The 24,866-nt window shown below is 49.5% G+C and overlaps 1 protein-coding gene across 3 annotated transcripts; it reads right to left on the bottom strand.

The window, feature by feature from the left end:
• Positions 1 to 6,527: 6,527 nt before the first annotated feature.
• LOC123052282 (stress-associated endoplasmic reticulum protein 2) lies at positions 6,528 to 13,067 on the bottom strand. Of its 3 annotated transcripts, none has more exons than XM_044475412.1 (5): positions 12,703 to 13,067; positions 10,546 to 10,699; positions 8,565 to 9,630; positions 8,214 to 8,459; positions 6,528 to 8,124 (listed from the first exon to the last, which is right to left on the bottom strand). In XM_044475412.1, the coding sequence occupies exons 4-5, from the start codon at positions 8,299 to 8,301 to the stop codon at positions 6,755 to 6,757; spliced, it is 1,458 nt and encodes a 485-aa protein (XP_044331347.1). In that variant the 5' UTR covers positions 8,302 to 8,459; positions 8,565 to 9,630; positions 10,546 to 10,699; positions 12,703 to 13,067; the 3' UTR covers positions 6,528 to 6,754. The 3 variants fall into 3 exon arrangements, with proteins under 3 accessions (XP_044331347.1, XP_044331346.1, XP_044331348.1); XM_044475411.1 differs by having other exon boundaries at positions 8,214 to 8,346; positions 12,703 to 13,066; XM_044475413.1 differs by lacking the exons at positions 6,528 to 8,124; positions 8,214 to 8,459 and having other exon boundaries at positions 9,336 to 9,630; positions 12,703 to 12,997.
• Positions 13,068 to 24,866: the final 11,799 nt, after the last annotated feature.

Here is a 24,866-nt window from a genome sequence, read left to right as displayed (position 1 = left end):
ATAGTATAGCATGGCAGACGGACAAGAGTGTAGGGCCACTGATGGAACACTAGCATCCTATACTAAGCAGTAGGATAGCAGGTAAGGGTAACAACTGTAGCAACAATGACAGGCTATGCAGCAGAATAGGATTAACCGAAAGCAGTAACATGCTACACTCTTCTAATGCAAGCAGTATAGAGAAGAATAGGCGATATCTGGTGATCAAAGGGGGGGCTTGCCTGGTTGCTCTGGCAAGAAGGAGGGGTCGTCAACACTGTAGTCGTACTGGGTAGCAGCGGCGTCGGTCTCGGTGTCTAGCGAGAGAAGAGGGGGAAGAAACAATGAATACAATGCAAACAGATGCATATCGATGCATGACACAACAAGTAACGGTGCTAGGAGTGCCCTAACGCAGTAGGAGGTGATACCGGTGAAGGGGGGAAACATCCGGGAAAGTATCCCCGGTGTTTCGCGTTTTCGGACAAATGAATCGGAGGGGGAAAGTTGCGGGTTTGCTATGCTAGGGATGTGTGGCGGACGAACGGGCTGCGTATTTGGATTCGACTCGTCGTTCTGAGCAACTTTCATGTACAAAGTTTTTCCATCCGAGCTACGGTTTATTTATATTGATTTTAAAAGATTTAAATCACTTTTTAGCATTTTAATTATTTTAATCCAGCATTATCCAGAACAGTGCACGCTGACGTCAGCATGACGTCAGCAGTCAACAGAGGCGTTGACTGGTCAACTGATGTGTGGATCCCGTTCGACATTGACTGTTTAGTCTAATTAGGGTTTAACTAATCTAATTATTGTTTAATTAAACTAACTAGTTAATTAGATTAATTAAATAGGATTAATTAACTTAATTAATTAATTAATTATTTTAACTATTATTTATTTATTTATTTTATATTCATTTTTTAAAACGTTCTGGGCTTCGGGCCCCGGCTGTCATTGCCAATGGGCCACTGGAACGGGCGCGCTGGTTCGGGCGGAACCGGGTGACGAGCGCCAGCCCATCGGGGCTCTTGCCCAGGCCAGCAGCAGGGCGCCGGCGGCCAAGGGCAGCGCTAGGCGAGGTCGCCGCCGGTGCGAGGAGTAGGGCAGGCGCGGCGGTTGCCAAGGTCGGGCGCGGGTGGAGGTGGCCGCGGACGGCCGTGGCGGAGCGGCGAGCACGCATCGGGGCGGCGGGGGTCGCGCAGGCGCAGGTGGGCGCACGCGGGGTGCAGTGTGATGATGGTGGTCGCGAGCGAGCGGCGTAGAGGCTGGGGCGCGAGGCACCCGTGGGCGCGGCCTGCGGTGCGGGTGGCCGCGGAGGGGTCTGCGCGGGCGAGGACTTGGCGCGGGCGGGGCGCGGTTGAGCGCGCACCAGCGCGGCGCGGTGTACGACGAAGCGCGACCGGAGCGAGGTGGCCGGACGGGGCGGTAGGGGCGCGTGTGCAAGGGAGGCACAGAGGAGGAGAGGGGGAGGTTCGCTCACCCCCGTCGCAGGGGTACTCCGGCGAGGCTTGATGCAGCCGGCGAGGTAGCGGTGGGGAGGCGAGGCGACGGCGGCGGGCGACGTCGGGGATGTGCGCCGGCGCCGGGGGGGAGGGGGCAGGGCGTCGATTGCCCCTGGCCGGATCCACGCAGAAGGGAGGGTTGAGGAGGCGGCCGATGCGGGGCAGCATCGAGCGATGTCGGCGAAGTGACATTGGAGTCAGCGCGGCGGCAGTCGAGGCAGTTGCCGGGGGCGCCCGCCCCCGATCCAGATCGTGCAGAGGGGGCAAGGAACGAGGGGAGTGGGGGGTTTCGCCTCGATCCAGATTGGATCGGGAGGGGGAGAGGGAGTGGCGTCGTGGGGGGGTGGGAGTGGTTGCCCTAGGGTTTCGGCCGACAGGGGAGGATATGGGGAGTGGGGTGGGCCGGCCTGGTGGCCTAGAGGCTAGTTAGGCCGAAGCCCAGTGGGGGGAAGGGAGGCTTCTTGTCTCTGTCTTTTTTTCTTTTTAGTTATTCTTTTGTGTTTCATTTCTAGTTTCCTTTTATTTTAGTTTTGTAAAATTTATCACTAGCACCTAACTTAGTATTTGTAAATATACTACTGCCACAATAACTTTGGCACCTAGCTAAAATAGTTTACTATTTTGTAAAATATAATAGGAGTATAATTAATTGTTTTTGCTGCTGTTTTAATCACTTTGGGGTATTTAATTATTTTATAAAGATGTTGTTTCTCCACCAATAATATCCATGATTTATTTGTCACATTGAGAACATTTTAGTTTTGACTTTTGAAAACTTTAATTGTTTGACTTGATTTTGAATTTGAATTTTGAATCGGTTTTTGAACTAACCCGAGATTAACTACAGTGATAGAGGTGACGTGGCATCATTAACGGGGGATTACTGTAGCCTAATTATCCGGGCGTCACACGATGCCATGCACACCGGCTCCTTTGCATGCGCGGCTGGATATGGACAGCGCGCAGGATCCGAGGCCATGCACGCCAGCTCCCATGGTGGAGGCACAGGACGGAAGTTTTCACGTGGTGCTGGGGGAGTTTTGTGCGGGTGTTCGCAAGGCTGTTTCTCCGATCCTGCTGTGGCCTACGTCTAGAGTTGTAGCCAACCCGAGTCACCAAGCAAGGAAGAAGCCAAGGTTGTAGGTCACACCAAGACGGAGTGCTAGAATTGCCAAACATGCGGCCACCAAGCAACGACAAGTGCTCATCAGAAGATTGTGTCTTGCGCATGAGGGGGAGGTCATTTCAGAGGAGGCACTATGGATGTACGTGGATCGTTTTTCTCGCCCGCTCTCGGACAGGCATATCGCGGCGGTGCTCGCCTTGTTTGGTTGGGAGTCACCTCCGGAGCCGGGGATGGAGGACCCCATGGTGGCCTAGCTGGGTTCTTTGGCTAGGGCTAGTGTTGTGGGCTATGAATATGAATGCTCAACCTCTAAAAGTGATAGTGTGGAACGTGCGTGGACTCAACGCTAGGCGCGTCGTAATGCGGTTTTCTAGGTGGTGACTATGGCCAATCCGGCGATCGTGTGTTTGAAAGAAACCAAGTTGCAAGATGTATCGGTGAGCATTGTTAGGCAATGCCTCGGAAATAAATATGAGAAGTTTTTCTACTTACCGGCGGTTGGCACGAGGGGTGGGATCTTGATAGCTTGGGATGACACCATCACCCAACTATCAAGCCCACATTACACAAACCACACATTGACGGCCCTTGTAAAGTGTCCGGAGGACGAACAAGCGTGGTGGCTGACCTGTGTGTATGGACCACAAGAGGAGGTCGACAAGATGGAGTTTTTGCAAGACTTGGTGGATATTCGTGATCTGCATGCGGGTCCGTGGTTGGTAGCAGGGGATTTTAATCTCCTCGCAAGACAGGAGGACAAGAACAATGACTTGATCAACCGACGAATGCTTAGGCGGTTTAGAGCCAAGTTGAACTTCTTGGAATTAAAGGAGCTCTACTTGAACGGGCGGAGATATACGTGGTCGAATGAGAGGCAGAATGCAACTCTAGAGAAGATTGATCACGTGTTTGTGTTGAATGAATGGGACGAGGCTTTCCCATCTTGTTTTCTATCCGCGCTTGGGACCGCGGTATCGGATCATTGCCCGCTCATGTTGGATATGAACTTGGAGGTCAACACGAAGAAATGGTTCAGGTTTGAAGCATTCTGGATCAAAGCGGAGGGTTTTATGGAGGTGGTGCGTACGGCTTGGGACTCGACACCGGCAGCTACAAATGACTATCTCACGCTCCATAATAAGTTAAGAGCCACAGCAGTCAGCTTGAAAATACGGAGTGCTCGTTGGATTGGAAACGTTAAACTTCAAATAGCCATTGCGCTGGAAGTGATTAAGAGGCTGGATATTGCCATGGACTCCAGGACGCTCTCGGAGGGGGCACGAGACCTGCGGAGAACCTTGAAGAGGAAGCTTCTGGGGCTGTGTTCTCTTGAGAGAACGATTGCAAGGCAGCGTTTGAGGCTGCTGCACCTGCGATATGGAGACGGGAACACGAGACTTTTCCATCAGCAAGCAAGCCACAGGCAGAGAAAGAATGTACTCCGATCGGTAAAACACAATGGGGATATCTATTTTGGCCAGGACAAGGTGGCATCCGCGGTGGATGCCTTTTATGGCGCGGCCTTTGGTACTACGGAGCAAAGAAGATACACGTTAAATCTCCATGAGCTCGACCTGCCACATTAGGATCTTGCGCTGCTTGAGAAACCTTTTACCTTGGAGGAAGTGGAGGGTGTGATCAAAGGCATGCCTCCGGACAAGGCACCAGGGCCAGACGGATTTACGGGCAGGTTCTATGCCGCGTGCTTGAATATAATTAAGGTGGACTTCATGAAGGCCATGAACTGTTTTTACAATGGTGATATGAGGGGCATGGGAGCCATCAACAAATCTCTGGTCACTCTCTTGCCCAAGATTGATGGAGCCTTGGAGGTGGGAGATTTTAGGCCAATTAACCTTGTGCATGGGGCCATTAAAATTTTTGAGAAGGTGTTGGCCTGTAGACTTGTGGTGCAACTGCCGAAGCTTGTGGGAAACCATCAAAGTGCTTTTGTGAAAGGCCGAGCGCTCCATGATAATTTCATGCTGGTTCAGAGTATGGCACGCAGGCTCAACGCTCTCAGGATACCAGCGGTGCTACTTAAGCTTGACATATCCAAACCTTTTGATTCTGTCCAGTGGCCCTTCCTACTTGAAGTGATGCAGCAAATGGGTTTTGGACCTAGGTGGAGGTCATGGATTTGCGGTATTCTCTCGACATCTACCACCAAGGTAATGGTGAATGGAGACCCCGGAGATACGATCTACAACTGCAAGGGGCTGAGGCAAGGGGACCCAATTTCACCAATGCATTTTATCCTTACTATGGAGCCACTGCATCGGTTGTTTGAGCGGGCTACGAGCAGAGGAGTTTTGGAGCCCTTGGCGCGGTCAGGCATGAGGCAGCGTCTGTCCATCTTTGCGGATGATGTGGTCGTTTTCATCAAGCCCGGGACGGTGGAGCTTCAGGTTTGCAACAACATATTGGAGATGTTTGGGGAGGCGTCAGGCCTACGAATTAACATGCACAAATCGGCGGCCCTTCCTATTAGATGCAGTGCTCAGGAAATTGACATGGCCTGTGGGCAGCTGGGTTGCACGAGAGGATCGTTTCCAATCAAATACACTGGGCTACCATTGACTTTGAGAAAGCAATTCGCAGCACAGTTGCAATACCTAGTTTGATCATATGAAGAACTGCCTACCCAAGTGGAAAGCAGCATTAATGCCGAAGAGTGACCGGCTCACCTTGGTTCAATCAGTGCTCTGCGCCATGCCCATTCATGCCATGATGGCGCTAGATCTACCGATGAAGACTATAGCTGCGATGAACAAGGTGTGTAGAGGTTTCTTATGGTGCAGAAGGGAGACTGCGAACTGTGGCAATTGTGCGGTTGCCTGGGATTCCGTGTGTACACCGAAGTGGGCTGGTGGCCTAGGGATACCGAACCTCAGATGGCTTAATGTGGCAATGCAAGCTAGATGGCCATGGCTCCAACGGGTGGACACGACTAGACCGTGGAGTGAGTTCAAGATAAGAGTCCCTAAGGAAGCGAAGCTGCTCTTTTTGGCTGCAACGACGTGTGATGCATACTGTGGCCTCAATACTTTGTTCTGGGAGGATAGGCGGATTGGCGTAACGAGGGTGCAAGAGATCGCGCCTAGGATATATGACAGGATTCCTGCACGGATAAGATCATACCGGAAGGTTGGACCGGCCATCAAAGATAGGTCATGGGCCGCGGATGTGGGTCCCGACCTTGGGATTGAAGCACTGCATGAGTTCCTCAAACAATGGATTAGAGTCAGCACGTGGGAGCCAGTTGCGGATATGCCGGACTCGATCTCTTGGGCATGGGAGACCAATGGCCACTACTCGGTGCGGTCGGCCTATGCGGCTAAGTTCTGGGGAAGGATGGTGGATCCCATGTCGGAGTTAACTTGGAAGTGTCGGGCACCAACTACATGCAAATTCTTCACATGGCTCGCGCTCAAGGATAGGTGCTGGACGTCGGATCGTCTTGCACGAAGAGGGCTGCCGCACCAAGACGCTTGCCTCCTATGTGACCAGGAGGATGAAACTACAAATCATGTCCCACTAACGTGTGTGTTTGCTAGATCGACATGGGCGGTGATTTGTGAGGCTTTGGGCAAGCCGGAGTGGTCGCCAACGGCGCGTGATTCCATCCGCGAGTAGCTTGTCGGCAAGCAAGCACCAAGTAACATACGCAAGAAGGATCTCCACACGATCTTGGTACTAACTATGTGGGAGTTGTGGAAGCACAGAAACGCTATTGTTTTCGATGGGGCCTCGCCCTCGATGAGTGAACTCCTCGGTAGAATTTTATCGGAAGGAAGGGTATGGTCCATTGTGGGCAAGTTTAAAGGCAACATGGACCCTTTCTTCCTTAGGTTAGAGCGGTGAATGAGTAGTGAGGAGTGGTGTTGTATTGAGGTGTATGTAAACTCATGGTGGAAGCACTCTTTGCCTTTCTTTTTTAATATATAATATGCACACTCAAGAACTTTGTGTTCTCAAATTTCCAACATTTTTCCGTTCCCGCACGAACATCCACGAGGCACCGACTGCATGCTCTCCGGTCCTCGTCAGCACAGGAGAAAATGCAAGAATGCAATCGCTAGCATCGTGCCGCCAACAGCCGGCGGAAGCCATCCTACTTGCCTCTGGTGCCATCGCCCGTTCAGCCGTGGACCAAGCTCGCTAGACTAGCGGCGGACGTGCTTATTGGGAAAGACCGAACGTGAATGAAACTGGCTCGCCTCCTCCTCGCGCCAAGGAGGCACGCACAAAAGAAGAACCACACGAGCACGCCGACCGCGGGGCAAACGAGCAAGCTCCATTGCACGGGGACGGAGCTGGCACCGTACGCCCTCGCGAAGCTCCAAAAGACCGACGCCCTCTTCACCACGGCCGTCGCCGCCCACACCCACCGGCTGCTGCCGGACGATGACGGCGACGGTTCGTCCGCCCACTGCGCTGGCCCGGGCGCGATCCACACCAGCGCTATCAGCGACAGCAGCATGGTCGCGGACAGCCCCCTCGACCGCTTCAGCTGCTCTTGCCGCCGTGTCATGCCGACGTGGCCGCCGCAGCGGTGAGGCGGTGGGTGGGACGGCGCGCGGCTACCTGCGAGTGCCGTCACCAGCAGCAAGCCGAGCTCCACGAGGACCAGCGACACGGAGAAGGACATCACCACGGCGATCCCGAACGCCAGCAGCGCCCTCCGCGTCTGCCGGGCCGACGAGACGCCGACGTCGAGGAAGCCGCGCTGCACGTACTGGGACATGCGCCCCATGCCGGACGCGAAGACCTTGGCGACCAGCGCGCTGACGATCGCGCGGGGGAGAGGCTCCGTCGGCCTCGCCAGCAGCTCCCTCCATATCGCGCACTCCTTCTTCCACCGTTTACGTCTGACCGACGTCGCCACCGTCTCTTCGATGCCATCGTGCGGTGCGCCGAGCTCGGCTTTTATCTCAAGCCAACGGAGCTCTGCCTCCTCCAGCGTCGCGGACGTCCTGGAGAGCACGCGCCGGGCCTTGGTCATCTGGTCCCTGGCCACGAGCCACCGGGGCGACTCCGGCATGAGAAGGACGGCGCAGGTGAGCGAGGCCGGAACGGCCGTTCCGGAGACTATGGTCAGACACCAGGCGAGGTTCGCCGGGAGCTTCACGAAGCCCGTGGAGTAGCAGAGGGAACCGAGGATGCAGCCGAGGTACACGAAGCCGTCCGGGTGGGAGGTGAGGGCGCCGCGCAGCGAGGAGGGACAGAGCTCGGCTACGTACGCCGGGACGATCATGAGCGCCTGGCCCATGCCGATGCCGTTGACGAAGACACCGGCCGTGAACGCCGCGGGGCCGGCGGCGAGCCCCCTGGTGAGTGCGCCCACGCAGAGCACCACGGCGGACAGGAGGACGGTGCGGCGATCACCCAGGAAGCACTGCGCTACCAAGGATGTGAGCGCGCCCACGAGGGAAGAGAGCACGACGACGCACGCCAGGAGCCTCAGGTCGGCCTCCGCGAGCACGGCCGTGCTGCTCACCATGGCCAGGTCTGCGTCGACACGTGCTTGGAAATTGAGCAGTGTGGCAATGGACAACACGGAGCCATATACACTTGCATGCGTGGGAGTTGATTCTCACCGTAGCCCAAGAAGAGGGGTGTGGCAGTCGATAGCACGGTGGTGGCAAATGCATACTTGTTTACAGGGCGCCTTCCGGGCTTCGCCATCTCCGGGGAATCAGGCCAACTCCGGTGACCCTTCCGTCAGGTACTCTGCACATTGGTGGTGATCACGTAACAAGATGAGGTCAAGAAGTGTGAGCAGCGTGGAAATTGTTAATTGATCAACTCATTCCGGCGTGCCGCGCCGTGCATGCCACCTACACCTATACTATTTCAAAAAAAAATTATCACCTCTTCACAACGAACTGGATCCAAAGAAAGAAAGAGAGGCGAATGCCGGACCTGCAGGTTGGCATTTGTCTACGAACCTGAGTAAGATAGTTGGATCAGCATTTCAGCTGTGAGAGAAGAATCCCTCGACTCCGCCAATCCTCTTCATTCCCGCAGAATGAACCCCTCCACACAAATCCGCCTTTAGGCATCACGCACGGTGGATTCCTGGCGTCCTTGCGCCAAAGACATGAGCTCTACGGCAAGGATCTGTCTGGGAAGGTGGAGTTCCGACCTTTCTCATCTCCCCTCCATGACTGACGCAGTTGCACTAATCTAAACCGCCATGCAACGAACTCATACCGAAACTTCTTTTAACCAACTCCTCCGGAAACCAAGTATCACACGCCCAAGAAACCCTCCCCCACTCTCCCAAGTGGTTGACTATTACTCCCTGGAGTAAGTGTAGTAACAACTACCTTAACTACCCTGATTACCAGGGAGTAAGTGTAGGCTGAGAAGGTCCAGTGACCAGTGCAACCAGACCGGGTCAGAGATAGTATTGTACCGTATGCCGTAAATAATTGTACCATATCATGGAGTCCTTCTAAGCAAGGAAGATTTAAGAAGATACATCCCCTAAAAATAACCTGGGTCGTTGCTTTGGGGATTGATCTTCTCAAGTTGACCGGATCCCCACATGCGCACGGTGCTTGATCTCAATATTAATCTATATCCTCCACTTGGAAAAATTTGGGCGAAATGGGAACGAGTGCCAAGGGACAGCGCCCTATGGCCCATTGTAAATCTCGAGTCAGTAGATTGCCACGAAGACGACTAAGACCAACCAAACGCATTCAAATCAAATATGCAAAGCAAATTATAACTGGATATAAATTGGAACATTTCCAATGGCATGAGGCCCCGAGCAACACAGATTAGCAGTCCAATGGTATGACGATCTCCATATAACTTAAACTCCACCAAGTACAATGGTAAGAGGTATAACAAGCATCACAAGAGTACCAGCTATCTCATTCAGTTCTAGTTTTAAACCGACAACCAACTGCATATGACAGCCCTGTTCATGGTCACTATAAGCATAGCACCAATCTACTCAGAAGAGACCGGCGTTTGAGGCTGTCCTGATGATCTGGAACAGAGCTGCATGGAGAAAAGAGTCCACAAGACAATAGTTCATAAATCTATGACCAAGTAATTTGAAGTAACTGTTGATGCTATTGACGAAGACCCAAATAGCAGCAGGGTTTCTCATTTGCAGAGTGAAATAACTTTCAATAGTTTCCATTGGTTGACCATTTCAGAACTCTTTAATGTGATTCAGAAGTTCTATGATATTTAGAAAAATAAATTATTGCTTTGCGTCAGATTAGATAGTAGCTAATGCCCCATGGATGGTAATATTAGCTTCCAAACACACCAGGAGTAAACCATGGGACCATACGTGAATCAATCCGAACAGGGTTACAGTTTCAACATTTTTAAATACAAAACAATGGTGTAGTTCACTACTGCCATGCTGCTTTAAGATTGCAAGTTATGTTCTCTATAAAGATAGCAGTTTATCACAAGGCTACCAGTTCTGCCTCTACTAACATACTCCCTCCGTTCCATAATACATGCCTTCCATTTGTCAAAATATAGATGTATCTAGACATGTTTTAGTATATAGGTACATCCATTTTTGGACAAATGGAAGTCAAGTATTTTGGAACGGAGGGAGTAGCAGTTTAGCACAATCAAATTTCCATAAAACATAAGAGCTCTGTGCATTTACTAAAAGACTTGCATGTTACTCCCTCCGTCCCATATTAGTTGTCGCTGAAATGAATGTATCTAGACATAGTTCAATACTAAATACATCCGTTTGAGTGACAACTATTATGCGATGGAGGGACTATTTTCCTACGAGTAAAAACTTATCAGGATTGTGTTTTAGTTGGTCCAGTTATTTGAAGAAAATTGTTCAGAGATATTTTGGTTGGTAAGCTGACATACCGAACAACTGGAGTGTACGATCAACAACTCAAACATAACAACATAAATGCAGAGACTTACATGACCCAACAACAACGAAGACAAAAAATCCAAGCACGATAGGTCCAACAGGATAATCATTTCCTTTCTTGACTGTCTCGGGAACAGAACCCCTCTTCGTGATATTCTTCTCAAATACTGCAATTTTCCTATCAGCAACACGTCTTGAGGTAGTCTGCACAAAAAAATCAGTAAAAAGGTAGCACATAAGCATTGTTTATTTTGGATATTGAGTCAACGAAATAACATTCATAATGATGTTAAATAGTTTCAAGAACAACACACTAATTCCATACTCGATGCTAGTAATGCTATACAGTACAAACTGCAACTTTTAGCCATACAGCAAAGACTAATGAACGTAAGCCCTATGATGCCATCACGAGCTAACTGAAGCCCATCTGCGTCCTATTTTCGATGGTTTAGGTGTTACCTATTCTTTGCTTCTCATTTGGGTAGATGATTTATCCGATTTGCCAAGGGGAAAGAGTTTGATTTGTCCGTTAGGAAGAACGTAACAGGTATGGACGAGCAAGGTAGACTTTTAGAATTGACTCGTAAATATAGTAAAACTGTAAAGTTAAGGTTTACTCAATGAACTATGACATCTGTTCCTTTTTCTTGATCTATTATTATCAAGTTAACAAAAGCAATGACAAAGCTCGTGGGGAAAATATAGAAATAGGCCAGAATCACATACAAAAAAAACATCTAGCTCTCAATTTAGTAAACTCTAATTAAGAGCAATCACTAGTTGTTAGATCTTAATTCAAAATCTAAGAGTCCTAATATAAATAATAAACCAACTATAATAAAAACATATAATATATTATAATTTGTGAAAGGTTAGAACCGGACATAGTCTACACATTAATTGAATGGGTAAATTAATAAATACTCTCTCGATGAGCCAAAAATATTCTATGGTGGCAAGCATCAAAATCAAGAGAAGCAAGTGAAGAAAGGAGTACATAATAAAATTGCTTGATATCATTGACCAAATCGGATGGCTAACCCACAGAAATGCGGTCAAACTTCTAGGTTTCTTTAGATTCTGAAATACACAAATGTCACCTTTCAACAAAAAAGTGCAGTGAACCCACTTGCAGTTTGCCATTTTCTAAATGCGAGCTAAATATCCATGCATTGATAGGAACATCAAATTAGATTACCCAATAATAAGTTAGTTTCTTACGGATCAACACATTAGCCCCAAAATGTAACGAAAACATGATGCTAAAATTAGCCTATGCAATACCCTCATCAGTTACTACTGTATATTATTAGTGGCAGTTGCGGGTAATTATATTCTAACTTTGGCAGTAGAAAAGATCATCATCTCAGCCGTTAGTAACAGATCTAAAGGCTCACATCAGGAGCGACCAAGGAGGTGAACCGTCCATCGCCGCCGAGTAATGATATTGCAAAAACTCGTCCAAAATAGGCATAGATCATTAATAATCTGGAACCATTCAACCCCTGGCACACTACTTAGGAGTATATATACTAAAGTATAAAGTTGAAACTTTGCTAGGGTGCAATAAAAGACATGTTACCACACATATTTGAAAGATTGATGGAGAGAACGCATCAACCATTGAAGCAATGCACAGAAACCAACAATCTGAACTGCAGGAAGCCACGCAAACGTATGCATAGCACAAACTGCATATACAGACGCAGATCTTCAAGCAAAACTTGCACATCTTTTTTTTAATTAAAAATATAACTTGTATCCACGAACACCTCCACAGATACAGTGCTAAGATATCTTCACGTGATATTGACGAGATCTAAAGCATAGACAAGGGTTAATACAAAGAACTCGCTAGAAAATGCCTACGAAAAGAGTGCATCCTTTTAAAAAGTTAGATCCTCCTAAAGCGAATGTTCTTTTCTTCCACACACACAAGAGAATCTACATATACAATACAATACTCTAGTCAGGTCCTGTCCAAGAAAAATCCAAAGATAAAACCGTCGATTCATCCAATCGGACAACAAAACACGCGGGGCTAGCCTCCTGAAAAGGGCCACGGTCGAACGGCACGCCGGATCTGCCACAATAGCTCTCCGACTAAACGCCGACACACGCAGACAGATTCCTCTCGACAGAGCCGAGCAGGCAACGCTAACCATGGCGGGGAGACGCGGAAGAGGGGAGGCGGGGCTACTAACCATGGCGACGACGACGACGACGGGACCGTCGGCGGGTCGCCGACAGCCGGGACGCGGCTGAAGACGGGGAGAGGGTCAGAGGCGTGGAGCGGGGGCCTGCGGAGGAACTTGGGAGACGGCGACGGCTGGGGCTGAAAGCGAGGGGCGTCCGAGACCGGCCGGTCGGCCTTTTATTATGCGCGCCGGGGCCGGACCGCTCTCGCGTTTCCCGTGGGCTACCTGCGGCGGCCGACTCGTGTAAGGCGTGACGCGTCGTCACGGCGATCGACAGATAAGGTCGAAATGAATGCCGAGATATCCTTCCTTGCGGCTACACCGCCTCGTCCAAAGTCTGGTGCAGCTAAGGTTCTATTTTGTGCCTCGTTTCGGTGCTTGAAAGATGGCAGGGGGCATATGTGGCCATGTGGTCCTCGGTGCGCGGAACGCGTGCGTCAAACGGCGTTTCCCGATCCGACCCGGCATGGCAGGTTGGCAACCACCCCTGTCTCCGGTTCGTTCTCGTGCAAGGCAGGCGAGAGAGAGGGTGCCACACCCTTCCTTCGGCTATACTTGGGTCGACAATATTTTCCTTATATATTGCAAACAGTCTACTTCATACTCCTCCGTCGTGAATTACTTGTCGTAAAAATAGATAGAAGTAAATGTATTTATACGTGTTCAGTGAAAGGAGATGTTTCTGCCGACTACGAGGCGACTACGGTGACTTCGTATATCTCAAGATGATATGTCGGCTCAGTCTTTTGGAGGTGCTCATAGAGGTAGGGTGTGTGTGTTCATAGGGGTGAGTGTATGCGCGTGTATATGAGCGCTTGTGTCTGTACTGATGTTCAAAAAAAAAGACTACGAGACGTCTATGGTGACTTACTAAAATCTTAATATGACATGTCGGCTCAGTCTCTTGGAGATGCTCATAGGAGTAGGGTGTGCGTGTATGTGTTCATAGGGGTGAGTTTACGCGCATATAAATAAGCACTTGCGTATGCACTGTATTAAAAAAAAACTAAAAATATGCACGCTCTTTGTACCGGAACACATTTTAAGCGTTGACAGACAAGGATCACCTAGTGGCTCACAACGATAAACGTGTTCTGAGTTGGTGGTGTGTCTCCCACGAAGACGATTGCTCCTCAACAGGACAAGGCGTTTAGGGAGGCAACCACCATCTTTGTGGGAGTAGTTCCAAGTGTTAGAGATATATTTGGGATACTTGTATTTGGTAGTCTAGGATTTGTAATCCGTCTCCTACCTTATCTCCAGGAGAGGCGTCTTGCCCTTCAAGTCTTGTACTCAATATATACTCGCCTTCGAGGCTCAATAATACATCCATCATATTCCGCAACAATCCCTCTCTCTCCCTTCTAACATGGTATCTATTGCAAGTCGATCCTAAACCCTAGTCGCCGCCGCTTCCGCACCCGCGCACCGCCTCCGGGGCGGTCGGCCTCCATGACCGCCGCCGGGGGCTGCGCCGCCCGTACCTAGGGTTCGTCTGCTGGTCGTGTTGGTCGGCTGCCCTAGAGAGTCTTTTTCCCGGAGCCTTGCTCCGGGGTTTTCTCTCCCGCCGGTCATCTTGATCGCGCGGTTTCTTTTTGGTTTTCCGATCTATTCTTGATCGGTTTGCGTCGCCCACCGCCGCCGTCGACCCCGAGCGCCTCTACTCCAACCCTGGCGCGACCAGCCGGCCTCTCCTCCGACCCGGCGGCCACGCGCGCCGAGACGGCCCGTCAGGGCCAGCCACCGTCCGCGCATCGGTCCGCCCGTCGCCCTGCGCCGGCCGTCACCGCCCTGCTTCGACCGGGACACCTGCATCACCCCGACCCGGCGGCCTCGCGCCATGCGACGACCAATCATAGCCGTCGCTCGCGCGCCGGCCCGCCCATCGATCCACATCACCCACCTCCGCCGCGTCTGCACGGCAGCCCGGTACCTCGCCAGCCTCGTCCTCGCCAGCCTCGTCCTCGGCCCGCGGTTGCACCGACTCGCGAACCGCCGTTGCGTCGCCCCTTCGGGCCGCAGCGTCGCGGTCCCGGCCGCCGCCTCGAGGTCTTCCCACCGTCGCCCCGACCCGCCTGCCGCCGCTGCGTCGCCCCTTGGGCCGTAGCGCCGCGGCCCGCGGTCCACTCCGTCGTCACCGCGCGTCGACCTCCCATGGTATGCACCGCGCCGTCTCCCTTGGCACGGAAACGTCACCGTCCGCGCCTGTCTTCGTCACGCTGTCAGGGTTCTTCGCCTACTTCGAGCACCGCCGCCGCACTCCTAACCTAGCCGCCGCCGCCCGTCCACCCCACTTCGTCTTCGTCCAACACCAGCTCGTCGCCAGCGTCGCCGTCATCTACCCCGACCGCTTCATCTACTCCGACAACCGCGGGCGACATTGGCCCCGCGCCGATTGGCATCGCAACCGTCGTCGAGTCCTTCTCTGCTGGCCTCTCCGACCTGTTCGACATGGCGTACAGCTCGTGCAGGTCCCAGTCTACGCATGCCCGATGCTGGCAACACTGCCGCGTGCCTTCGTCCACGACGTGTCCCCGGGCCTGGCAAGCCTGGTGCGGCGCTTCGTCAACTTCGTCTTCGACCATCTACGCATGCCCGGTGCTGGCAACACCGACGCGTGCCTTCGTCTACGATGTGTCCCCGGGGTTGGCAAACCCGGCGCGACGCGTCGTCAACACCATTCTCCTTCCTGGCGCATCACTTCTTCGACACCACTGCGCCCATGACTAACTCGGCGCCTCCTTGCGTCTGCGGCTCCATGGCGACTCCCTCGACACCGGCTACCCCGACTCGACATTGACCACGACGTTCTTTGCACGGCTACCTCGACCACGGCTACACCACCCTACACTCTCGGCTACATCGACATCGGCACAAAGGGCTATCATCCGCTTGAGCAACTCGTCGGCTTCCTCTACAGTCAACGCGTCCGCGACGCGACACCGTCCACGACGCTACCGCTAGGACTGCGGGGGGATGTCAGTCCGTCGGCTGCTATTCTCTCCAGTCTGACCGTCCGCGACGCTCCTGTTGTTCGCAACGCTACCGCTATGACTGCGGGGGAATGTTAGAGATATATTTGGGATACTTGTATTTGGTAGTCTAGGATTTGTAATCCGTCTCCTACCTTATCTCCAGGAGAGGCGTCTTGCCCTCCAAGTCTTGTACTCAATATATACTCGCCCTCCAGGCTCAATAATACATCCATCATATTCCGCAACAATCCCTCTCTCTCCCTTCTAACACCAAGTGTGATTGGAGACAAGTTGGTTGACGCATATATTCATATGCAGGTAGACACAAACTTGTGGGATGCGCTCGAAGTTAAGCTCGGCGCAACCGATGCTCAAAGCAAACTGTATGTCATGAAGCAGTTTCATAATTACAAGATGGTTGATAATCGTTCTGTATTGGATCAGACTGATAAGCTACATTTCATCGCTAAGGAGCTGGAGCTCCTAAAGTGTGAGTTACGGGACAAGTTTGTCGCAAGTTGCATTATTGCAAAACTCTCTTCTGGATGGAGAAACTTTGCTACTTCTCTCAACTGTCTCAAGCACTTGAGACGTGAATTTTCTATTGAGGATGTCATCGATTATATAAGTGTTGAGCAGAACTCAAGAGCAAAAATGACTCACACGTGAAAGGGGCAGAGGGTTCTTCTAGTGTTGTTGTGGTGCAGAAGAATTTTCATAAGTTCAAGGAAAAGAACACTGTCCAACAGAATACTACTTTCAAAAAAAAGGGTAAGAAGAAAGACAAAAAGAAAGATGGTTGTTTTACTTGTGGTTCAAAGGAACATTGGGCAAACAAGTGACTAAACAAGTATAAGAAGTCAGGACATGACTTCAAGTTTGTCAATGTCACTATGAGCAACAACGATGGTGTTGGGGAACGTAATATTTCAAAAAAAAATTCTACGATCACGCAAGATCTATCTAGGAGAAGCATAGCAACGAGTGGGAAGAGTGTGTCCACGTACCCTCGTAGACCGAAAGCGGAAGCGTTTATCAACGCGGTTGATGTAGTCGCACGTCTTCACGATCCGACCGATCCTAGCACCGAATGTACGGCACCTCCGTGTTCAGCACACGTTCAACTCGATGACGTCCCTCGTACTCTTGATCCAGTTGAGGCCAAGGGAGAGTTTCGTCAGCACGACGGCGTGGTGACGATGATGATGAAGTTCACCGGCGCAGGGCTTCGCCTAAGCATTACGACGATATGATCGAGGTGTGTAACTGTGGAGTAGGGCACCGCACACGGCTAAAATATCAACTTGTGTGTTCTAGGGTGCCCCCTCCCCACGTATATAAAGGAGGGAGGGAGGAGGAGGCCGGCCAGGGGTGGCGCGCCCAAGGGGGGAGTCCTACTCCAAGTAGGATTCGACCCCCCCCCCTTTTCCTACTCCCACAAGGAGAAGGGGGGAAGGAGAGGAGGAGAAGAGAAGGAAAGGGGGGCCGGCCCCCCTAGCCCTAGTCCAATTCGGTTTGGGCTAGGGGGGCGCGCGCCACACCTTGACCTGCCTCCTCTCTTCCACCACTAGGCCCATGAGGCCCAATAACTTCCCGTAGGGGGTTCCGGTAACCCCCGGTACTCCGAAACTTATCCGAATCGACCCGAACCATTCCGGTGTCCGAATATAACCTTCCAATATATGAATCTTTATGTCTGGACCATTTCGAGACTCCTCGTCGCGTCCGTGATCTCATCCGAGACTCTGAACAACTTTCGGTCATAAAATCACATAAACTCATAATACAAATCGTCATCGAACGTTAAGCGTGCGGACCCTACGGGTTCGAGAACTATGTAGACATGACCGAGACACATCTCCGGTCAATAACCAATAGCGGAACCTGGATGCTCATATTGGCTCCTACATATTCTACGAAGATCTTTATCGGTCAAACCGCATAACAACATATGTTGTTCCCTTTGTCATCGGCATGTTACTTGCCCGAGATTCGATCGTCGGTATCACCATACCTAGTTCAATCTCGTTACCGACAAGTCTCTTTACTCGTTCCGTAATGCATCATCCCGTGACTAACTCACTAGTCACATTGCTTGCAAGGCTTATAGTGATGATCATTACTGAGAGGGCCCAGAGATACCTCTCCGACAATCGGAGTGACAAATCCTAATCTCGATCTAAGCCAACTCAACAAACACCATCGGAGACACCTGTAGAGCATCTTTATAATCACCCAGTTATGTTGTGACGTTTGATAGCACACTAAGTGTTCCTCCGGTATTCGGGAGTTGCATAATCTCATAGTCATATGAACATGTATAAGTCATGAAGAAAGCAATAGCAATAAACTAAACGATCATAGTGCTAACGGATGGGCCTTGTCCATCACATCATTCTCTAATGATGTCATCCCGTTCATCAAATGACAACACATGTCTATGGCTGGGAAACTTAACCATCTTTGATTAACGAGCTAGTCTAGTAGAGGCATACTAGGGACACTATGTTTGTCTATGTATTCACACATGTAGTAATTTTCTGGTTAATACAATTCTAGCATGAATAATAAAAATTTATCATGATATAAGGAAATATAAATAACAACTTTATTATTGCCTCTAGGGAATATTTCCTTCAGTCTCCCACTTGCACTAGAGTGAGTAATCTAGATTACACAGTAATGATTCTAACACCCATGGAGTCTTGGTGTTGATCATGTGTTGCTCGTGAGAGAGGCTTAGTCAACGAGTCTGCAACATTCAGATCCGTATGTATCTTGCAAATCTCTATGTCTCCCTCCTTGACTTGATCGCGGATGGAATTGAAGCATCTCTTGATGTGCTTGATTCTCTTGTGAAATCTGGATTCCTTTGCCAAGGCAATTGCACCAGTATTGTCACAAAAGATTTTCATTGGACCCGATGCACTAGGTATGACACCTAGATCGGATATGAACTCCTTCATCCAGACTCCTTCATTTGCCGCTTCCGAAGCAGCTATGTACTCCGCTTCACACGTAGATCCCGCCACGACGCTCTGCTTGGAACTGCACCAACTTACAGCTCCACCATTCAATATAAATACGTATCCGGTTTGTGACTTAGAGTCATCCGGATCAGTGTCAAAGCTTGCATCGACGTAACCGTTTACGACGAGCTCTTTGTCACCTCCATAAACGAGAAACATATCCTTAGTCCTTTTCAGGTATTTCAGGATGTTCTTGACCGCTGTCCAATGATCCACTCCTGGATTACTTTCGTACCTCCCTGCTAAACTAATAGCAAGGCACACATCAGGTCTGGTACACAACATTGCATACATGATAGAACCTATGGCTGAGGCATAGGGAATGACTTTCATTTTCTCTCTATCTTCTGCAGTGGTCGGGCATTGAGTCTGACTCAACTTCACACCTGGTAACACAGGCAAGAACCCTTTCTTTGCTTGATCCATTTTGAACTTCTCAGAACTTTATCAAGGTATGTGCTTTGTGAAAGTCCAATTAAGCGTCTTGATCTATCTCTATAGATCTTGATGCCCAATATATAAGCAGCTTCACCGAGGTTGTAAGGGCATATTTATCCCTTAGTTGTTTTGGTGATTGATGACAATGCTTTTGCAGACTGATCGTGTGCATTAAGCATTTCAGACATATCATGACTAGGCACAAGACGATTTGGTGCCCCTCGAAAGACTATTGAAGACGGCATTTCTCTACGTTTCTTTTCGGTGGATTTGAGTCGTAGGAAAGCCGTACTATTAAGAGGTGGTCCGCGTTGGAAAGGTTTGGGTGGAATCAACACGTACACGTCTGCTTCCTTTGCACCACCTTTCCTTTGGCTCTTTGGAGCATCCTCCGTTTTTCCGTGTCTTTGCAAAATGAAGGATTCTTAGTGTTGCTAATCTGGGGCATGCGGTAGTACTGCTCTCCCGAGTGGTAGTACCGCAGTGCCTTGTGCTAGTACCGGCTGCAGGCGCAGTAGTACCGTAGGTACTCACGGTAGTACCGCTCCTCAGGAGCGGTAGTACCGTGGCCTCTGGCCAGGCTCAGCCGCTCGAGCGGTTGTAGGGGCGGATGTAATTTTTTACATCCGCGCCCTACGCGGTAGTACCGCCCCATGGGCGCGGTAGTACCGTGAGTCCTGGCCTAGCACAACGACATGAGCGGAAGTAGGGGCGGATGTAATTTTTTACATCCGCGCCCTGCACGGTAGTACCGCTTGCTAGGTGCAGTACTACCATGTCGGAGTTTTGCACCGATCCCAACTCAGCAGAAGTTGCCAAGGATGTATTTTTATATGTCCGTGCCTTCCAAAACCTGGCCTATCCCTGCCTTGCGGTAGTACCGCAAGGGGGAGCGGTAGTACCGCAGTGCATTGCAGTAGTACCGTGTGCCCTAGCGGTAGTACCGCGTCTCCGGTGCGGTAGTACCACGCGTCGCAGGCTGAGTTGGTGGATAACGGTTGGATTTGTTATCTCACTATAAAAGGGGAGTCTTCTTCTCCGAGTTGACTACCTCTTCTATCCCCAAGCTCCATTGTTGCTCTAAGCTCCATTTTTGCCCGATCTCTATCCCTAGCCAATCAAACTTGTTGATTTTCTAGGGATTGGTTGAGAAGGCCAAGATCTACACTTCCACCAAGAGAAATTTGATTCCCCGCACTAATCCCTTGCGGATCTTGTTACTCTTGGGTGTTTGAGCACCCTAGACGGTTGAGGTCACCGCGGAGCCATATTCCATTGTGGTGAAGCTTCGTGGTGTCGTTGGGAGCCTCCAATTAAGTTGTGGAGATTGCCCCAACCTTGTTTGTAAAGGTTCGGTCGCCGCCTCCAAGGGCACCAATAGTGGAATCACGGCATCTCGCATGTGAGGGCGTGAGGAGAATACGGTGGTCCTAGTGGCTTCTTGGGGATCATTGTGCCTCCACACCGCTCCAACGGAGACGTACTTCCCCTCAAAAGGAAGGAACTTCGGTAACACATCCTCATCTTCACCGGCTCCACTCTTGGTTATCTCGTGCCTTTACTTGTGCAAGCTTATTTGTGTTATATCCTTTGCTTGCTTGTGTGCTTGTTGTTGTTGCATCATATAGGTTGCTCACCTAGTTGCATTTCTAGACAACCTACTTTGATGCAAAGTTTAAATAGGTAAAGATTAACTAAAAATTGTTAGTTGCCTATTCACCCCCCTCTAGTCAACTATATCGATCCTTTCAATTGGTATCAGAGCCTGGTCTCTTTATTAAGGACTTTGCCGTCCGAAGAGTATGGTTGACACCGTAGACGGTGGGGAGGAGCACTCCGGTGTGAATCCGTTCTCGTCTACGGCCGATGGGGGAACCGCGGTCTCTCGTGAGGAATTCAATGTGGCTTTGGACACATTGAAAACCTCCATGACGACCGAGGTTGAAAGCATGTTTAACAAATTCTTATAAGGTTTAAATTATCCACCGCACCGATGAAAGTGGGTGATCCCACTAACAAGGTGACGGATGCTAACTCCGGCAAGGGGGAAGCTACTAGTGAAAAGGCTCCTTCTTCTAGTGGTAAAAATGGCAACGACATCTTTGCCCATGTGGAACCTCCGCTTACTTATGGTGGACCGATTCCTTCCACTCATTTGAATCATGCCGGTCCCCCCTAAGATTGTGAAAAATGAGGACTTTGATTCTTGGGTTTATAGCTTTAAGCGTTATTTAAACCATCACTGGTGCGCGTCGGTCCTAAACAAACGGTTTTAACCCCTTTCCGCGATGGCATCTGGAACCGTCGCCAAGTGAGTGTGGGCGATAGGGGGTCCTTCCCACACGACCCAGAAACCGTCGGGGATATGCCCTCCTGGCACACACGTTCGGCAAAATGAGGTCGTGTGCGACCGGAGAGAGCGCAAATATGGAAATACGTAGAGTATAGCTAAAAAATACAATTATACGGCGAAATTATTTCCAGTCGCAAGTACATCCCAGACAGTCAGTCCTCGCTAAACGTTTCCGTTCGTATGTACAACCCACACAGTCGCTCCAAGGAAAACGTTTGCGCAAGGTGGCGTAACGCAAATAGTTTTGAAGAGAATGTCGTGTGTGATTATTCATTGATCCAACATGGTTTATTCCTTGAAACTGTGTGCGTTGCCTGAGGTCATCGCCCATGGTGGTTTCTCATTAACCATTTGCAATAGGAAAACCCAATTAGCAAGCTAATTGGCCAATTAGCGGGCTAATTGCCCTATTATTAATAATCCATTTACTAATCTAATTGACATTCATATTAAGCACATAATATATTCCATTTCCATATTAAGAAAGCAGGATTTCATAACTGAAATACATTAGAGTACAACATGATATAGCTTCAGCACTCAACTACCCTATTACACAAGTGCACCAGTAGCAAGTTTCACATGCAACATCTAGAACCTTTCAAAATTAGCATCTTAGACGGTACATGGAGAGATGCATCTCATCTAGAAAACTGCTGAAGCGGAAGGCGAATATTGAGCTTTCATTCATGTTGAAGGTTGCAACTTTAGGCCAGTGCCCGTGGATGATTGACCGTCCATCCTTCGACCTCTTCAGGAACACTTCAATATTGAACCGTGGGTGTTGTATGAAAAGTTTCCTCGCCTCCTGACCACAGAGGTGGTTTGAGAGGTAATCATCAGTGAAGCTTGAAAACAAGGATGTGCATAAATATCTTCTCTATATTGGAAATGGGGCAATGGAATACAAAAAGGCAAGGTATAATAGTTAGTACCATCTTGTAAACCGTAGTGCTTCCCATTGTTTCCCTGCAACACATATAAGGTAGTTAGTCATCAGGTTAAGTAAGGGTTCACATGCTATCAGTAAAATATGTTGATGATAAATAAGCACATTGCAGATTCATCAGATTAATTCAAGCCACATGGAAAACCCATTTATCCAAACCAAGCATGATTAAGAACTAGGAAATATAGCACTTGTATATGTTTCTCATGTATTAAGTGCAGCCAAATTCGATTTATTCCTCACATGGTATACAATAACAGAATGTAGCCACAGCAATTGAACATCGCATTGCAGAATTGAACCAAGCAGTTAACTAAACACCACAACAAATGAACCAAACGTTAACTAAGCACCACATTGCACAATATAACATACTCCTAATAGAAGATCAGACAGTTAACCAAACCAAGCATGCTTAACAACTTGGAAATATGGCAATTGTGTTTGTTTCTCATGTATTTAGCACAGCCAAATTCGATTTATTCCTCACATGGTATACAATAACAGAATGCAGCCACAACAATTGAACATCGCATTGCAGAATTGAACCAAGCAGTTAACTAAACACCACAACAAGTGAACCAAGCCACAACAAATGAACCAAGCAGTTAAGTAAACACCAATTGAACAATATAACATACTCGTAATAGAAGATCAGACAGTTAACCAAACCAAGCATGCTTAACAACTTGGAAATATTGTACCCTGAAGAATTGAACATCACATTTGCAGAATTGAACCAAGCAGTTAATTGAACACCACATTGCATGACATATAGAACATATACACTATAGCAGAAGATTGCATGGTAAAAGTAGATAGCACAATTCACTAGAATTTGTTAAGGAAAGGCAGTAGCTAGCAAACTGAACATGGGTCCTTAGTGAGCTAATAAGACAAGCTACTCCTCCTTGTCAGAGATATCGATGACGATTGGCTCCTTGGACATGGAAGAGGGCGAGGCCTCCGCATCATGAGTGCCCTCGTTGGTGAGTTGCCTGAGCCGCTCCGGGCACCAACCTGCTGGCTCTCGAGATGAGGTAAGCACGTGCACGCTGAGAAAACACCTCGTAGTCTTCGTCGAAGGCACCGACGGTGGCCTCGAGAAAATGCCACGAACTGTCGTTTAAAGCAGCCAACCGCATCGCGGCGTCGGTGCGCGAGGCGTCAATGGTGGCCTCGACGGCGAGGTGCTCCTCCAAGATCTAGGGGTCGGCACGAATGGCAGCCATCGCGACCTCGTCCGCGCGTGCGGCCGCGATTTGCTTCTCCGTTGCCAAATGCTCCTTGAGGTCCTGGCTATACTGCGTTCACCATGGCTTATGCCGGTGCTTATTTGGTAGAGGGGTCGGTGATTTGGGTGGAAGGTGTCGTGCTCGCGCCGGCGGTCGGGCCATGTGGGATGTGGAAGGAGGAGGAGGATGGGGGTCGGCGTGGATTACCTGCCTGGATAGGCGAGGCCAAGCAGCGTGAAGGAGGGTCGCCGGCGAGGAGGCGGCGGCGCTGTAAGCAAGGAGTGAAGGTTTCAACTTGGAAAGGAAGGCGGAAAGAGGGGAAATGTGGCTTTTGGTAAGGGGGTGGGCGGGGAGGTAGATATTTCCGTGGAAGCCGAAAATTTGGAATCGCTTCAGCCAAAAAACTGGTGCGCAAAGTGTCATCAGACATGGTCCCTTATTCAGACACGGTCCGAAGATATTTTGTGCTGCATCTCACACGGTTGGTTATAATAATCTGTGTGGGATCTACTTGATTTTTGGTCTTGATTTGAATTACATAATGGGGTCACAGCGGCCATGGACGGTGTTTGAATTGATAGACCTTTTATCTGCAGTGATCATAAAAGAATTGGAATTATTCAGGGTTCATTTGGACATTTTTATGCATTAAGTGAGTTTTCAATGCATTTATGTGCATAATTCAAATTTGAACTACATGCACATGCTCCACTGCATATAAATTCGTTGAAAAATCAAATCTTTGTCGTTGGGTGCATGCTTAGGTCCCATGCAAGAAATGGGAATGAATTTCAAACACCAGGGCAGCGTTGATTGCCGGCAAAACAGTGAGATTGCCTGGTTTTTAAATTCTAGTAAATCCAAAACTCGTCTGAAATTCATGAAACTTGGCATGATATCATGGAGCGGCATCAACATGCCGTGGTACAAATTTTGTCCCATTTGGGGCAGGTTTGGGTATATGCTTCTCACAACAAGCATGATGGTTTTCGGTAGGCAATGTCCCACCTTTGGGGACGAAACGATATCCATTGCCTCTTATTGCTTTCAAGTTTTTTTCTCGTGTCAACATAGAACAACAGGAGTGTTGTGTGAATTTTTGTGATTTTTCGGGGTTCGTTTGGACATTTTTATGCATTAAGTGAGTTTTTAATGTATTCATGTGCATAATTCAAATTTGAACTGCATGCG

Source organism: Triticum aestivum, chromosome 2D (assembly GCF_018294505.1).
Source record: "Triticum aestivum cultivar Chinese Spring chromosome 2D, IWGSC CS RefSeq v2.1, whole genome shotgun sequence".
In the NCBI taxonomy this organism is placed as follows: domain Eukaryota; kingdom Viridiplantae; phylum Streptophyta; class Magnoliopsida; order Poales; family Poaceae; genus Triticum; species Triticum aestivum.
Note: the sequence above shows the minus strand (reverse complement) of the source record. Positions and strands in the feature narration are given on the sequence as shown.